This window comes from Microtus oregoni, unplaced genomic scaffold (genome assembly GCF_018167655.1).
Source record: "Microtus oregoni isolate MIOR12 unplaced genomic scaffold, Mior012 000015F_ref0000493, whole genome shotgun sequence".
NCBI classification, from domain to species: domain Eukaryota; kingdom Metazoa; phylum Chordata; class Mammalia; order Rodentia; family Cricetidae; genus Microtus; species Microtus oregoni.
Window position 1 is genome coordinate 12,800,521 of NW_024543074.1, and position 14,350 is coordinate 12,814,870.

The 14,350-nt window shown below is 50.0% G+C and overlaps 1 protein-coding gene across 8 annotated transcripts in view; it reads right to left on the reverse strand.

The window, feature by feature from the left end:
* Bcas3 (BCAS3 microtubule associated cell migration factor) overlaps positions 1-14,350 on the reverse strand; it is a 474,306-nt gene that overhangs the window by 13,070 nt on the left and 446,886 nt on the right. For all 8 annotated transcript variants that reach the window (XM_041664855.1, XM_041664856.1, XM_041664853.1 and 5 more), the window contains one exon: positions 10,623-10,790. In XM_041664855.1, coding sequence (XP_041520789.1) covers positions 10,623-10,790 — 168 coding nt within the window. The remainder of the gene's footprint in view (positions 1-10,622; positions 10,791-14,350) is intronic.

Genomic DNA, 14,350 nt, shown 5'->3' on the forward strand with positions numbered 1-14,350 from the left:
TTCCTGCCGATGTCCCTGCTTCCTAATCTATGGTCCCTCGCCATCTGAGAAGCTGCGGCAGAAGGGAAGGGGGCATTTATCCCCTACGGTGGTGCTCTACCTTAGGGGGACCTCACAGTGATTAAAGGTGAAGGCCCTGCAGAGGAGGAGGGACCAAGAAGAATCCTCCCTTGGGTTAACCATTTACCCGCTGTAATGATACAGGGGAGGCTCCTGGCAACGGTCCTGCAGCCCTCCACCCTGTGCCCAAGCCCGCACATGCTCCGCAGTCCCTCTCCTTGGGGCAACATGTGGAAAGGATATGCTGAAGAGTCACCAAAGAGGCCACACTGGCACTTCCTCTTTGTTGACAAGAATCAGCATGCCATGCCATGGGCAAACAGGACATGTGCAGAGGAAACTTATTAGTCTGGACTCTCACTGCGGTTCCTCTGGCTGCAGTTCCAGAGGGGACAGAAGAGAGGGGCAGAAAAAGCAACCTCGCTGGAATCAGTTCTAAGACTTGGCCTGGAACTAACAAGTGTGTCTTTTGAGCAAGATAATTATTCCCATGGCTTTGGCTGCCTTTCATTTACCTCTCAGAGGCCACAAAAACCCAATCAGTCATTCAACAAACATTAACTGATGACCGCTCAGCCGGTGGTCATCCCAGGGCTGCATGCTGGGCAAGGAGAACTGGCGGTTAAAGGTAACAAAGATGAATAAGATTGGGTCCAGGGAACAAGAACTGGGTCAAGATGCACCCGTGGCACTATGTACAAGGGAGGGGTAAAGGCCCCACAGAGCTGGTCTTTCCCCAGGTGGCATGGAGAAGGACATCAGCCAGAACTCCTTCATGGAAAAGTCAATGAACACCCTTTCCCAGGGCCAAGCACCCTGAATGCAGCTTGTATGGAGAGGCTTTCAGGGAGCACACGTGGGCAAGGGGGTGAGCTGAAGGAGGAGAGTATAGGTTTGGTCCAAAGAAATGACTGTACAGAAGGCGTGGTCTACTTCAACGTGGACCAATGTGCTGGGAAGCTGCAGTCATATGCTTACAGGATGCTGGGGGAGACTGAAGTGGGATGGGCAGGTGGCTCAGGCAGGAGGAGGAGGCAGGGATGGCCTGTAAGACATTTAAGATCCATGGCGAGAGCCTGGGTTGGGCTATGGAGACAGTTGGCATGTTCTAAGTAGGGAAGTGACCTCGGCTTCCCTGAGAATCGGGTCTCCATCCTTTATTGGGGTCCCCTTTTTGAATAAAAAAAATGGGTCACATTCTGAGCAGGTGAGACTGGTAAGATGGTCAGAACTGGACACTCTTATTTTGGAAATAACATTTTCCTTGGTGATGTTGGAGACTGAACTCAGAACCCTGTGCACGGTAGATCAGCACTCTACCAGTGAGTATGTACCCAGTTATTTCAAATTCTCTCTCTCTCTCTCTCTCTCTCTCTCTCTCTCTCTCTCTCTCTCTCCTGGAACTTGATTTATAGACCAGGCTTGCCTTGATCTCTCGGAGATCCACCTGCCTCTGCCTCCTGAGTGCTGGGATTAAAGGTGTGCGTCACTACCACCTGGTTTATCGCTGGCTTTGGAAGCTGGAGAGGAACATCTAATAACCTGGCATAATTGTGACGACAGGACATTTGCATAGCAGATCGAGTCACTTAAGCCCACCCACCCTGCTCTGAGTGATGGGGATGATACAGACCACAGAGTGCAGTGTCCAGGGTCTGTTCACCATGAGGATGGGAAGCAAGTGCTCCCAGCATTTCCTGTTTCACTCCTAAGAGATGAGAGAATTAAACCCAGAGGGAGAAAAAGGCTCAGGGCCAAATGCTTTCTTCCATGTCTTGAATCTAAATCTCACCAGAAGAGAAATAGTGTTTTTCCTAGTAGCAGCAACTGGCTTAGGCACTGAAGGGACTCTCAAGACTTGGCCCTTGCTCCTGGCGGAAAATAGCTAGAAACAGGCACTAGGATGCTGGGCTAAGACACAAATAGCAGCCACCCACAATCCCACAGCTGTCCTTCCCCACCGTGCAGGGCAGCTTAGGTCTGTATGGCGGCTCTGGTCTCTGGGAGCTGTTCTGTTTCTCACCCTTAGCAGTTTGGACACCCGGGGCTGGAAAGGGCTCTCTGCTAAGTGTCCCATGGGAGGCTCACATTTGGATAGCTGGTCCCCAGCTGGTGGTCCTACTTTGAGAGGTGGGTCCTGGCTACAGGAAGTGGTTCATTTTCCTCTTCTGCCCTCTATGAGGACATGGAGCTTTTCTGCCATACACTCTGGCCACCAAGATGTTCTGCCCAAGCAACCGTGGACTGACCTCTCTGAAATCATGAGCCAAAATAAATTCCTCTTTTTTAAAGTTCTCCTGTATCTCTCAGAGCAATCAGAAACTAACACAGTGTGTTGTTCAATGGTTTTTAAAGCCCCCTAGATTCCCCCTGGGCATGTCTATCAGGGCCTTTCCAGGTAGGCTTAATGGAATGCGCTCTCTTCTCTCTCTCTCTCTCTCTCTCTCTCTCTCTCTCTCTCTCTCTCTCTCCTGATGATGGATGTAGTATGACCAGCTGCCCAATATTCACGTCACCACGCCTTCCCACCAAAACAGATGGCATTCCTGCCTTAACCATGAGCCCAGAGAAACCCTCCTTGCCTTGAGCTGCTTCTATCAGCAAGGAGAAGAGCGACATTCTAGAAGACCACGCCCTGGGGCTGGGGAGAGAAGCCTGAGTTCTGCTTGCTTTAATCACTAATAGGTCCTGGTGGGAGCTGGGAACAGGAGCTAGAGAGAACAGACCACAACTCGGTGCTATCACCTCCCTCAGGGCTTCTCTCAATTCCAAGATAGGAACTGTGGCTTCCCTCTTCTCCCCTAGTCTGGTGAGGGACGTGATAGATGGGAGAGAGCCAGCATGCCATTGAGACCATAGAGAGGGTGTGTGGGCCACCAAAGAGGTCATTGAGAGAAGACACTGAAAGAATTCTTGTTTTGTAAATGCTATAGAAGGAAAAACCCAGGGTCCCTACAGACAAAGCACCTGGCTAAACCACCTCGATGATGGTGGCATTTTCCAGGGAACCTGGTAGTGAGGGGAAACAGGCATCTCTGAGGCAGAGATGCTCAGAGTCCTTGGTGAGAGCGCGAGACCCAGCCTAGAGAACTGGTTTGGAAGGGTCACACTTGTGATCTGGAGAAGGGAGGCCAGGAGGATGAAGAGATGGACAAGGAAAGTAAGGGAAGATTGTGGAGACTTTGGGTATCTGCTACACTGGATATCATAGGGAGGACCGATATTATCATTCTCAAGAGACCAAAACGAAGGCTGGAGAGACTCAGTGGTTGAAGGCACCTGCCAACAGGATTGAACAACCTGAGATCTGGGTTCAATCCCTGGAACCCGGATGGTGGAAGGAGAGAGCCGACTTCTGCAAGTTATCCACTGCCCTCTACATGAACCCCACTCAGTAAATAAAAAAATAAAGAAATGTAAGACGTTTTTAACAAAGAAGATGAAGATGAGAACCTTTCCCAAGGTACCTGGAGTCAACACCACTAAAATTCAGAGGGACAGAAGGTGGAGGAGACAGGAAGATCACGTTAGACCTCAGAGCAGCTTGGCCGGGCACGGTAGCGCATGTGGCCTGTGGGTGATGAGGCAGCCTAGCCTTGGAAAGGGCACGACCTTCACTTAGACACGTCTCAGTGTCATCTCTCTTGTTTTTCTTACATGTTTATGTGTGTGTGGTATGCATGCATTCATGGCTGTATGTGTGTAGGCACATGCTCATGGAGGCCCAAGATAGATGTCAAGAGTCTAAATCACTATTTATTCTGGGAGGCAGGGGCTCTCAATATGACTAGTCTTGCTAGCAAGCTTGCTTCTGGGTTCCCTTGTCTATGCTCCTTCCCGCTGCTGTAATTATAGGTAGCCCGCCATGACCACCTAGCATTTACATGGGTTCTGGGGATCTGCATTCTGCTCCTCGTGTTTGCACGACAAACACTTGGTCCACTGAGGCCTGATCCCCAAACCCAGCTCTGGTTCTCCCTGCCCCGCCTACCACAAGGAGAGCACTCTTGTTCCCTGTTCTGCTTCATCGCGGCCTAGAAACGACAGAGCCATGAGATCATGCACTGAAACTTCCGAACTTTGAGTCCCAGTATTTGCTTCTTCCTTTAAAAAGGGGGGGGGGGGGAACAAGAGAAGAGGAGAGAGAGAGAGACGAGAAAACCACAGACCTGGCAAAGGAACATGATGGGCATACAACACGCTGCTGGCTTCTACATGTTTGGCAAGGAAAGAGTTCTCCAGGGCACAACATTCTCCTGAGTGGCAACTGTTTTCATTTGAGATATGGGGCGGAGGGGGGCAGATTCTAACAGTTCCACTTTTTAAAAAAGATACTTTATTTATTTTTATCTCATGTGTATGAGTGTTGCCTGCATGCATATATGTGCACCACACACATGCCTGGTGTACACAGAGGCCAGGAAGAGGGTGCTGGATCCCCAGGAACTGGGAATTACATAGGGGTATGATTTACCATGTGTGTGCAGGGAACTGAACCTGCATCCTATACAAGAACAGCAAGCACTATTAACCACCTGAGCCACCTCTACAGCCCGCAACCTCTTTTTGAGACAAGATCTCCTGTAGCCCAGTGGACCTTGAACTCACTACTTAGGAGAGGATGACCTTGAACTTCTGATCTTCCTGCCTCTACCTTCTGAGTTCTGGAATGTATTGATGTGTACACCAACATCTTGCTAGAAATTGCCAATCTTCATGGCAGGATTAGGCTCCAACGCACTGAATTTCTAGGATTAGTGAACACATTTAACTAACTCCTTATAAAAGCTAACATTTATTTTTATTTACTAATTAAAAACATTACTTTTGTATGCATGGGTGTTTTCTCTGCATGTGTGTCTGTTTGTGTACCGTGTGTGTGTGTGTGTGTGTGTGTGTGACCTGCAGAGAGGAGAAGAGAGCATTGGATCGTCTGGAACTAGAGTCACAGATGGTTGTGAGCCATGTATGAGTGCTGGGAACTGAACCTGGGTCCGTTGGAAGAGCATCCAGCACTCTGAAGCAGTGAGCCGTCTCTCCAGCCTCAGCTGCGGTTTCTTGAGACTTCACTTTCTACAGCCCTACAGTGAGGGTTGGCAGCAATGCATGGGCTCCCCACATGCACACAGACCTTAATAAAGTTGTCTTTTGAAAAGCAAATGAAATCACAGACCTCTATTAATGAACTGACCATCTACAAACTATGTGATGCTCAAAATATGCCTCTCATGTTAGGAAGGGGGGAAAGCAGCACAGCCCTTTTGATAAATGAAGTTAACTGAAAACAATGTTAAAGCCTTGAATGCGGGGTCACTAAGATATGGACAGGCACTAGCAGAAGATCTAGCAGATCAACTACAGCCTTGGTTTTCAAATTGCCAACCACAGTTCACTGAAGAATCATGAAATCAGAGCGGTATGCTTAGAGAGTGCTAGCATGCACGTCTGAGGCACCGCGCCGTGAAAGCCAGAGTATCTGGGAAACAGGGTCAGGGCGCAGTATTTCTTTACAGCAGGGAGTGCGAGGCCCCGGTGGATGGAGCCGCCCCTTGACTGTTAGTTTAGTAGGGACGGGAAAGGAGACTAGAATGTCACCAGCAAAGACAGTCCTTCTAGGCCTTGAGACTGCTTGGGAGTCCACAATACTTGAACTGGGATGCTGTGTTTTACACATAAGGCTTGGGGCTTTGGGGGTGAAGTGTTGGAGTAGGCAAGAGAGAATGAGAAGTCTGAACTACTGACTGGAGGAGTCGGAAAGTTTAGAATGGACTCCACGTGTACCTGAGTGTTTATTTAAATCCCCCTTTTAGGGGAGTATTAAATTATGTATTTACCTAGACACAAAACAACTGGGATAAGTCGATATTTTGTTTATTTTAAAAAAGAAAAGGATCCCAAGGGCTCAGCTTGACTAGCTTGAGAACAGTGGGGATGGGTCTGGAGAGGGTGACCTAGCCAGGATGGCTTTGTATACCCCAAGTGGGGTGTGCCTAGAGAAGGAACTGCCGAGGCCAAGGCTGAGTTCTTAAAAGTGTGGATTTATCAGTAGGTGACTGGGTAGATGGTTCTGGAAATCAGGAGTGAGGTTGGTTTGGATGTTATCAGTTTACCCATAATGACTAAGGCTACAGAAGTAGAGATTGCCTTGTGCTGAGGGAGAAGCGAACAGCCTTGAGGACAGTCAGAGACAGCAGAGCCAGGGGCTAGGAGGGTTCGCAGGCCCAGGTGGAGGTTCCTGGGTGTCTAGTGATGACTTCAGGGAGGAGAGTGGGGGGATGGGGACATGAGGCGCTCCTCTTTGGCTAGAGGATGCTTAGCATCTGGGTGGTAGGGAGCTGACAGGATTTCAAATGACAACCATTCTCGGGCAGTGTGAGCTTGGGTATGGTGGGAAGTTTCAGGGGAATGGGGCAGGGGGCGGTGAAACAGAATGGCTGCAGGAGGAAGTGGCTGACGGCAAGATGGGGACTGAACACCTGGACTAAATAGAGAGCAGCGACAGGATCAGAGAACTGGATGTCTCTGAAAGAAGGGAAAGGCCAGAAACCCCATCAACACGCAGGGGCTATGGAGAGCTTCAGGCAGACCTCAGCCAGTACACAACTGGCAGCTAGTAGTTGCAGACCTCAGTAAACAGTAGGCACCTAGGGAGAAAGACCGCGGTAAACGGTGCCCAGGTGGGTGCAGACCTCAGTCAGCAGACAGGTGCTGCCTATCTGCCACAAGCTGGGCTCTGTCCCAGAAACTGGCATTTGCTGCAGAGACGGGTGCCAAGCGAGACCAAAAGAGGGGGCACTAGCCACTGCACAGCACAGCCCAGTGGCCGGGGACCACTTATCTGCGGAGGCTCAAGGAAGAGCAAATGGCTCACTGCAGCAACACCAGAGCAGGGCTAGATGGACCTCAGGCTGGAGCCTGAGGCAAGGGATGATGGAGAGGTAACGGGTGGAAGGGGTTCTGGGCAATCAGAAAGAAAGCGGTTTGGCCAGTCATATCGCAGCTGGACCTGCAAACCCAGTGCCAGCTAAACAGACCGACAGGCCAGCACCTCCACGGAGGGCTAAACTGACATCTGCACTGCAAGCTCATCACATTCTAAACGGATCTTCTCAAACTTTAATATATGCATGTTAAAACTGGGGTGCTGGGCAAGAGGGGGATTTAGTGGTAGAGAGCTTGCCTAGCGCGTGTGAGGCCCTGGGTTCAATCCCCAGCACTGGAAGAAGAATGTCAAGTTCCAATGCTGACAGAGCAGGGATGGACTCTGCATTTCTTTCTCCTTTGTCTGGCTCTGAGGACCAAACCCAGAGACTTGCACAGGCTACCTCCTCCACCAGCTTTGCACAGCTCATCAGAGCTCAGCTCCTCGGTGACAGCAGTGTTGCAGGTCACTAGAGTACCTTTAAAAATGATTTTCTTGGTGGTACACACCTTTAATCCCAACACTCAGGAGGCAGAGGCAGGTGGATCTCTGTGAGTGTGAGGCCAGTCTGGTCTACAGAGTGAGTTCTAGGCCAGCCAGGACTACACAGAGAAACCCTGTTTCAAAAAACCAATTTTTTTTCTTTTTTACTTAAAAAATGTATATTCCCATTATATACATCATGATGTCTGAAAACATATATACATTGCAGAATGGCTATTTAACATAAGAATGGCTAAACAGAGCTAATTAACACACATTACCCCATATACTTACCTTGTTTTTTTGGTGGTGAGGACATTTAATATCTATTTGCCTAGCCATTTTCAAGAATACAGTACGTTATTATTTACCAGAGCCAATCTATGGTGTGATAGATCTAACATAGGCAGCCTATCCAATGGCTCTCCACCTTCCCGTCGTTTTGGACCGTAGGCTTTTTCCTTACTTGTGTGACAGCTCATTTGTCCTGCGGTCCTGTGCCTCCTCCTGAGGCACTGCAGCCAGCCTGTTAAGCTTTTAGGCCGCCAATGACCTATCTGACCGGCTGATAGTTTGCAATAAACAGTGATAATAGGAGTTTTCACACCACGATAGCCACAAGTCAGGGGACTGTTTGTGTGGGGGAGGGCTGTTTTTGGCTTCCTGTTGGAGAGGGGGTTGTTACCAGCGCTAGCCAACCCGCCATTAACAGTGTTAACACGATCCAAGGGCCTCTGTGTCAGGGGTCTGGAGAGCAAGTCCTGTGGTGGCCAGGGCAGCAAGCTGATAAGGAGATGTCAACATGAAGGTGCCTGGGGGAGGCCCTGAGGCCCTGACTTATCTAGTGCCAGAGTGCCCAACAGAGGCAAACAGAGTACTACCCTATCTGCATGTCCCCGAGTCACCAAGAGGAGGAGAGTTGAGAATAGAAGAGGGAGGTGTTATGGGCAGAGTGACCTGCTGGAAATTCTCATCTATAGGCACCGTCCTTCCCTGGCCATCCCTAGCCAGATCTGTCTTTGTGTATTAGCAGGTGGACATATTCGCTAGAGAGAAGGAAGGGGACTGGTTGGTTCATTTTTATTTTATTTGCTTACTGACCTAAAAAATTGGTGGCAAATTAAAACAAAACAAAACAAACAACCATTCATCTAATAGAGTCAAAAGAAAACCAATGGAATCTCTTTTGGTGACCATTTGAGGAAGAAAGTGGAATCCTACTGCTGGAGAGAAATAAAAAAAGGGTATGGGTGGATCTATGCTTTTGACCTGTGGGGTATGCCATTTTAATTTCCTCTTTCTTTTTGTTTAAATTCTTTAATTTCACAAACCTGCTTATTAAGATTGCAAACTCTCCGGAGTCCCTCAGCTGTTTGGCAGATGAATCACTGCCAGCTATGCTCAGGTTACTCCTAGAGAAGCTGAAGCTCCAGTGGCTAAATATCCCTGCCCAACTGTCCACCAGACGAGGCTGAGTTGGCCCCGAGGCTTTGAAGACAGTGATGGCAGATGAGACCATTCCAGGGACTCTCAGCCCTCGGAAAAGTGAGCGCAGGGACACACACTCCGGTTCATAGGAACCACGGCTGCCCAGGAGTCCTGACGTCCAGAGCAAGGCTGTGCTATAGCCATGGTTCAGAAAGCATCTGTCAGTTGGGTTAGCTCCCATGGAAACTGTACTGGCATCTGGCAAGGAGAAGAGCTGCTATCTGGATGGAGAGGGAGAACAGAGGCTTTGGGATGAATTCTCTATACATCTGGGATGTGAGGATGCAGACGGTCTATACGTGTGTATGCCTGATGGAGGGGTACACTCAGCTACAGCTCTGAAGGTCACATCTCCTTTCCTTGCAGGGGAAATGGAGGTCAGACTAGGCCAGGTCTCTGAGACAGCTGCCATCTAGGGCCTGACAGGGTCTCCCTATCCCTAATTTAACTCCTCCCACCCATCCATTGTATTCTGTAGGTGCCAATGACTGTCTAGGCAGGAGGCACAAAGCTGTAGAGGAGCTACACCTCTGCCCTTTTAGTGAAGGAGCAGAAGAACTAGCCCAGAGATGCAGGGATGGGGAAACTGACCGCTGAACCTAATACCCACAGAACAGCGGGATGGATTGCCAATGTCAGACCCAGCCACCCCAGGGATTCTAAGCTTCTCCCTACCGGGTTCCTCTTCTACAGCAGAGTGGAGCAGGGCTGGGACAGGTCACATGGGAGGTGACGCTCCTCGAGGACTCAGGAGATAGAGAGAAGGCAGGCCTGAAACCTGGGGATCAGGACCTGTTTATCTCATTGACCTCAGCAAACTAGGGACAGGGCCTGTTGGTTGGGTGTTAACACAGGGCTGCAACATTAGTAACGAGAGAGAGAGAGAGAGAGAGAGAGAGAGAGAGAGAGAGAGAGAGAGAGAGAGAGAGAGAAAGAGGTGTTTTATAAATAGGAGAGGCACAGGAAGCCTGTGTAATAGCAGAATGGAGATGGGATGACTCTGTGTGTGTGTGTGTGTGTGTGTGTGTGCGCGCGCGCGCGCGGGCGGGAGTAGGGTTATATTGGAGTAGGGTTCACTTCTAGCTAAAGGATGTCTTAAGATTACTATATGGATGTAGGAAGCCACTCTGGACTTACCGGACTCTCAAAGGTACCAGTCTGGGGTGAAAGGCACGTGAAAGAAAAGTTGTATGGTGTATGCCTGAGCTAGCTCTGCCTGCTTGCTGGCAGGTCCCAGTCCCCAGAGCCTGGAACATGAAGGGGAAGGTATGCTACTACTCATGTCTTCTTTCTCCTGAGGTGTTTTTGCTGGGTATAACTAACTGTCTGTCTGTTTCTCTATCTTTCTCTGTCTTTCTATCTCTGTCTCTCTCTCGTAGAGTTAGGGATCATGCAGGCCAGGCAAGGACCCCGATGCTGAGCTATAGCCCCAGGCCTACAACTGTATTATTCAGGGTATTTTTGGGTGTTGCTCTAGGGGGAGAGGCGGCTCTGCTGGGAACCCTCCTTCCCACAGGATTTTCTAGTATCAGAGCCTTCTGGAATGAGTAGCACCCAGAGTGCTAAACCATGGAAACAAATGGTTAAAAACATGCCCTCTCCCCTCCAGCTCAACCCCAGAAGTGCCTGTCACAACCAAATCAGGCTAGAAGTCTGCCGACAGCTTTACCTGTTCCAGATCCTACAGCATCGCGGCTTGGTGACTCGGCCATGGCATCTGCGAGCCGTTCCCGGAGGCCCTCCTCTGTGTGCTCCATGGAGGACATGTGTCGCAGGCCAAAGCCCTCAGGCCAGCTCCCACACACCTCCAGCAGGGTCACGCTCCGGTCGAAGGTACCTGCAACACATATGGGATGTAAGCACAGTGATATATTACTTGTGTTTGAATAAATAAAACTTGCCTGAAGGTCAGTGCAAAGCAGCACACTGGTCAGCCATACAGGCCAGGCAGCGGTGGCACACATCTTTAATGCCAGCAGTCACCCTAGTTAGTCACAGATGCTGGGCAGTGGTGGTGCACACCTTTGATCCCAGCACTAGAGAGAAATATAAAACGGGAGGAGACAGGTCTCAGCTCAGTCTCTTCCTGAGGATTCCTGGAGGCAGGATCACCATTTCAGTATGAGGTAGAGGTAAGAGCCAATGGCTGGCTGCTTTGCTTTTCTGATCTTCAGGTTGGACCCCAATGTCTGTCTCTGGGTTTTTATTAGTCGTGCTACACATAAGATGTTGAGACCAGACCTTCAGAGGGCAGACTATTCTCTGTCTACCTGCCACCTACGGCCTGGCAAGCCCAGAGCCAGCTTAGTCTTTTAACCAGAAGGATAAAGGATGGGTGGCTCAGGAACAGGGGTGCGTGAGGCCGAGAACATAGCTCATGCCCCTGGGTTGGAGAGCACACTTCCAGGAATGACAGCTATGTGGCTGAGGCGCCTGGAGTTAAAACGGTCTCTTAGGGGTCTCCAGAGACTTCTGAGAGCTCGTACAGAGGGAAAGAACCCCTTCCCAGGTTCTTCCCAAATAACCCTGCTGTTCCCTGACATAATCACTCTCCACCTACAACCTCAGGGATGGTGATAGGGGAGGGATGTAGCTCAGCTAATCGACGCTTTCCTAGTACACATGAGACTGGGCACAATCCCCAGCACCAAATTAAGAAACCCAATGATGTGCCTGTGAGCCTAACCCTTGGGAGGTAAGAGGCAGGAGGATCATAAGTTCAAGGTCATTCTCAGTAACAGCGGTGACTTTGAGGTTAGTGAGGCAAGGTCTAAAATAAAAGGCGGCCTGGGGAGATGGCTCAATGACAAAAGTCCTTGAACGTGTGCTTGATGACCCAAGCTTGGATCTCCAGAACCCAGGGAGTAGCAGAAACATCTATAATCCCAGTGTTCCTATGGTGAGATGAGAGACAGAGACAGCAGAGTCCCTAGAAGCTCGTGGGTGGGCTAGCCTGGTCCACACAGTGGTGAACAATAAAGGGACCCTATCTCAAGAAAGGTAGACGACCAAGACTGACACCCGAGATTGTGGTCTGACTTTCTTTTACACACTGTGGCACATATGTAAGTGTGCACGCACCCACCACCACGAAGATTAGTAAGAGGGGCTTATGCTGTCTAAGCTTAAAAACAAAAAAGCTTCCTAAGCCACTGTACCCTAGAACTTATTCCCAGCCTCATTTACAGTTACGGCTTAGCGAGGTCAAGAGCTTAGACTAAAAGCAGGCTGAGACAGACTTGGTGCCAGGACTCAGATGTGCTGATGCCTCGGGCTGGAACTCGTTCTACCTCACTGCAGATCGGCTCCCAGCCGTCAGGGACATGGGCAAGTGCGGGGTACCGTTTCAGGGATGTGGGTGATAGCATCTTCGGCAAGGGTCCCTTCTTAATCCAAACCTGCTCCCGAGTTCCAGAAAGTACACTGCGTTCCGCTGAACCCAAGATTAGACGTTACGTGCAAGACCACTTCAAAGTCTGAGTTCAGGCGACTCGATTTTACTCTACGGCAAGTTCACGGAGAAAGCTTATTTCATCCAGCCTCTCTCGGAAAGAGATTATGGTCACAGTCTGTTGCTTTAAGCACATACCATTTCCCTCTCGATTAGGTAACTGAATCCACTACATTTATTGGGGCTTGGTTCCTGCCAGCTCCAGGAGGACCAGGAAAAAAAAATGCAAATGCTGACGTTTCCCCAAAGTTAAAAGTACATGAAACACACACTCTTTATCAGGTCTTGTTTCTCCTCTTTGATCAGCCGTCAGAAACTATCTTTCCTCGGTGGGCAGGACTGGGCAGTGTCAGTGCACACTCGCTGCCACTGACAGGTGGTAATAGAGAGGGTGCGAGCCCCAGCCCCGGCGGGCGGCCCTGCCTGTGATAACGGCCCCAGCATGGAGGTGATAACCTTTAGTAAACACTCCGACAGCCTGTGCCTTCATACATCAGCAAAGTGGGCCCGATAATCCTGAACTCTCTGACCAGACAAAGGACTCGGGCTGGCCGGCTGGGATTTATATGTGTGGCAAGGGTCAGTGCCGGCTCCTGAATTTCATCAGGCAAGTTTGGCTTTGATTTATTTCTCACCTAATTGTGAGGTAGATTCCTGCACAGGGAGAGCGGGCAGCATCTACAGAGGCACTTCCCCGGGAAGGGGCCTGCCTTGAGTGTGTGGTCCTTGCCATCAGTTTATCAGGTGGGACCTCAGCGTGGGAAGCGGCCTTCCATTGGACAGGATTCGGATGGGGGTTTGGGGGCCCAGGCACTGGAACTCAGGGGTGGGGTAATGAGTGCCCCGATCCCTAAAGGACCTAAGCTGAACTATAGCCATGCACTAGCAGGAGCCAGGGCCACAGTTGACACTCCAATGTTAGCAACAGCTTCCAGGAGTGTGTCCCCAAGGCCATCCACGAAGGACAGAAGTAAGCACGCAGATTTCTTCCTCCTTAGTCATGTGGGGACTGACAGGCGAGCAGTCCTGTTCTCCTAAGCTCACAACAAGGATCCAGAGCCACATCTCCTCTGCTCCAAAGAGCCAGCCTGGGGCACCTGTGCTCAGTGACAGCAGAAGAGAAGGTCTACCTTTCTCTCTTAGCTTCATCTTAGAGTCTGGAAGCCTGGGAATGGAGTGGCCACTCTCGTCACAACAGCAGGGTATCTGTCACTAAAAGGGTGTTGGTATGTAGTGTTTAGAGGTCAGGGCAGGGAATTGGAAGCAGGAACATGAGGATGGAAGCCAAGTCAGGGAGACAGAAAAAAAATCAGAATAAAGTTGTAGCAAGAGGGGTTTGGGGAAGAAATGGAACAGACAACAAGAAGGCTTTGGGAGAGAGGTCCCAGTCCACAGATAGTAAAAGCCAGAGGAATATGTACGTTTTCGGTCTTGTTTTTAGGATAGGCTCTTACTATGTAACCCAGGCTGGTCTTGCTATGGCAACCTCCCTGACTCAGCCTCCTACGGGTTGGGGTTATAGATATGTGTTACCATATCCCCTAGTACATAATATATGAAGGGACAAAGTAGCAGGGGAGTCATGCGTGGGTGTTAAGAGTTGGGACTGGAAACCGACCTCGGATAGAATGCACAGTCTCTGACCTCTACAAGCTGCTAGTTCTAGGCAGGCGCCTCAGACCCTGCACCCACCAGAACTCATGCAAGCCCAGAGCCACTGTGGGGACCGAGCTAGATAAAAGAACGCACGCGACACATTCGTGCTCTGCATATAACAGGTGTGTTTGTGGACATGGCAATACCATGCGGAATGGCTCAGTGGGAGAGTCTTTGCATAGCACATTGGAGGCCCTGGGTTTGAGTCCCAGCACTGCAAGTAATAACAATGACAGTAACTATCTTGACGACAACCATAGCGCCCCTGGAGGTGGCACCACACATTTCAG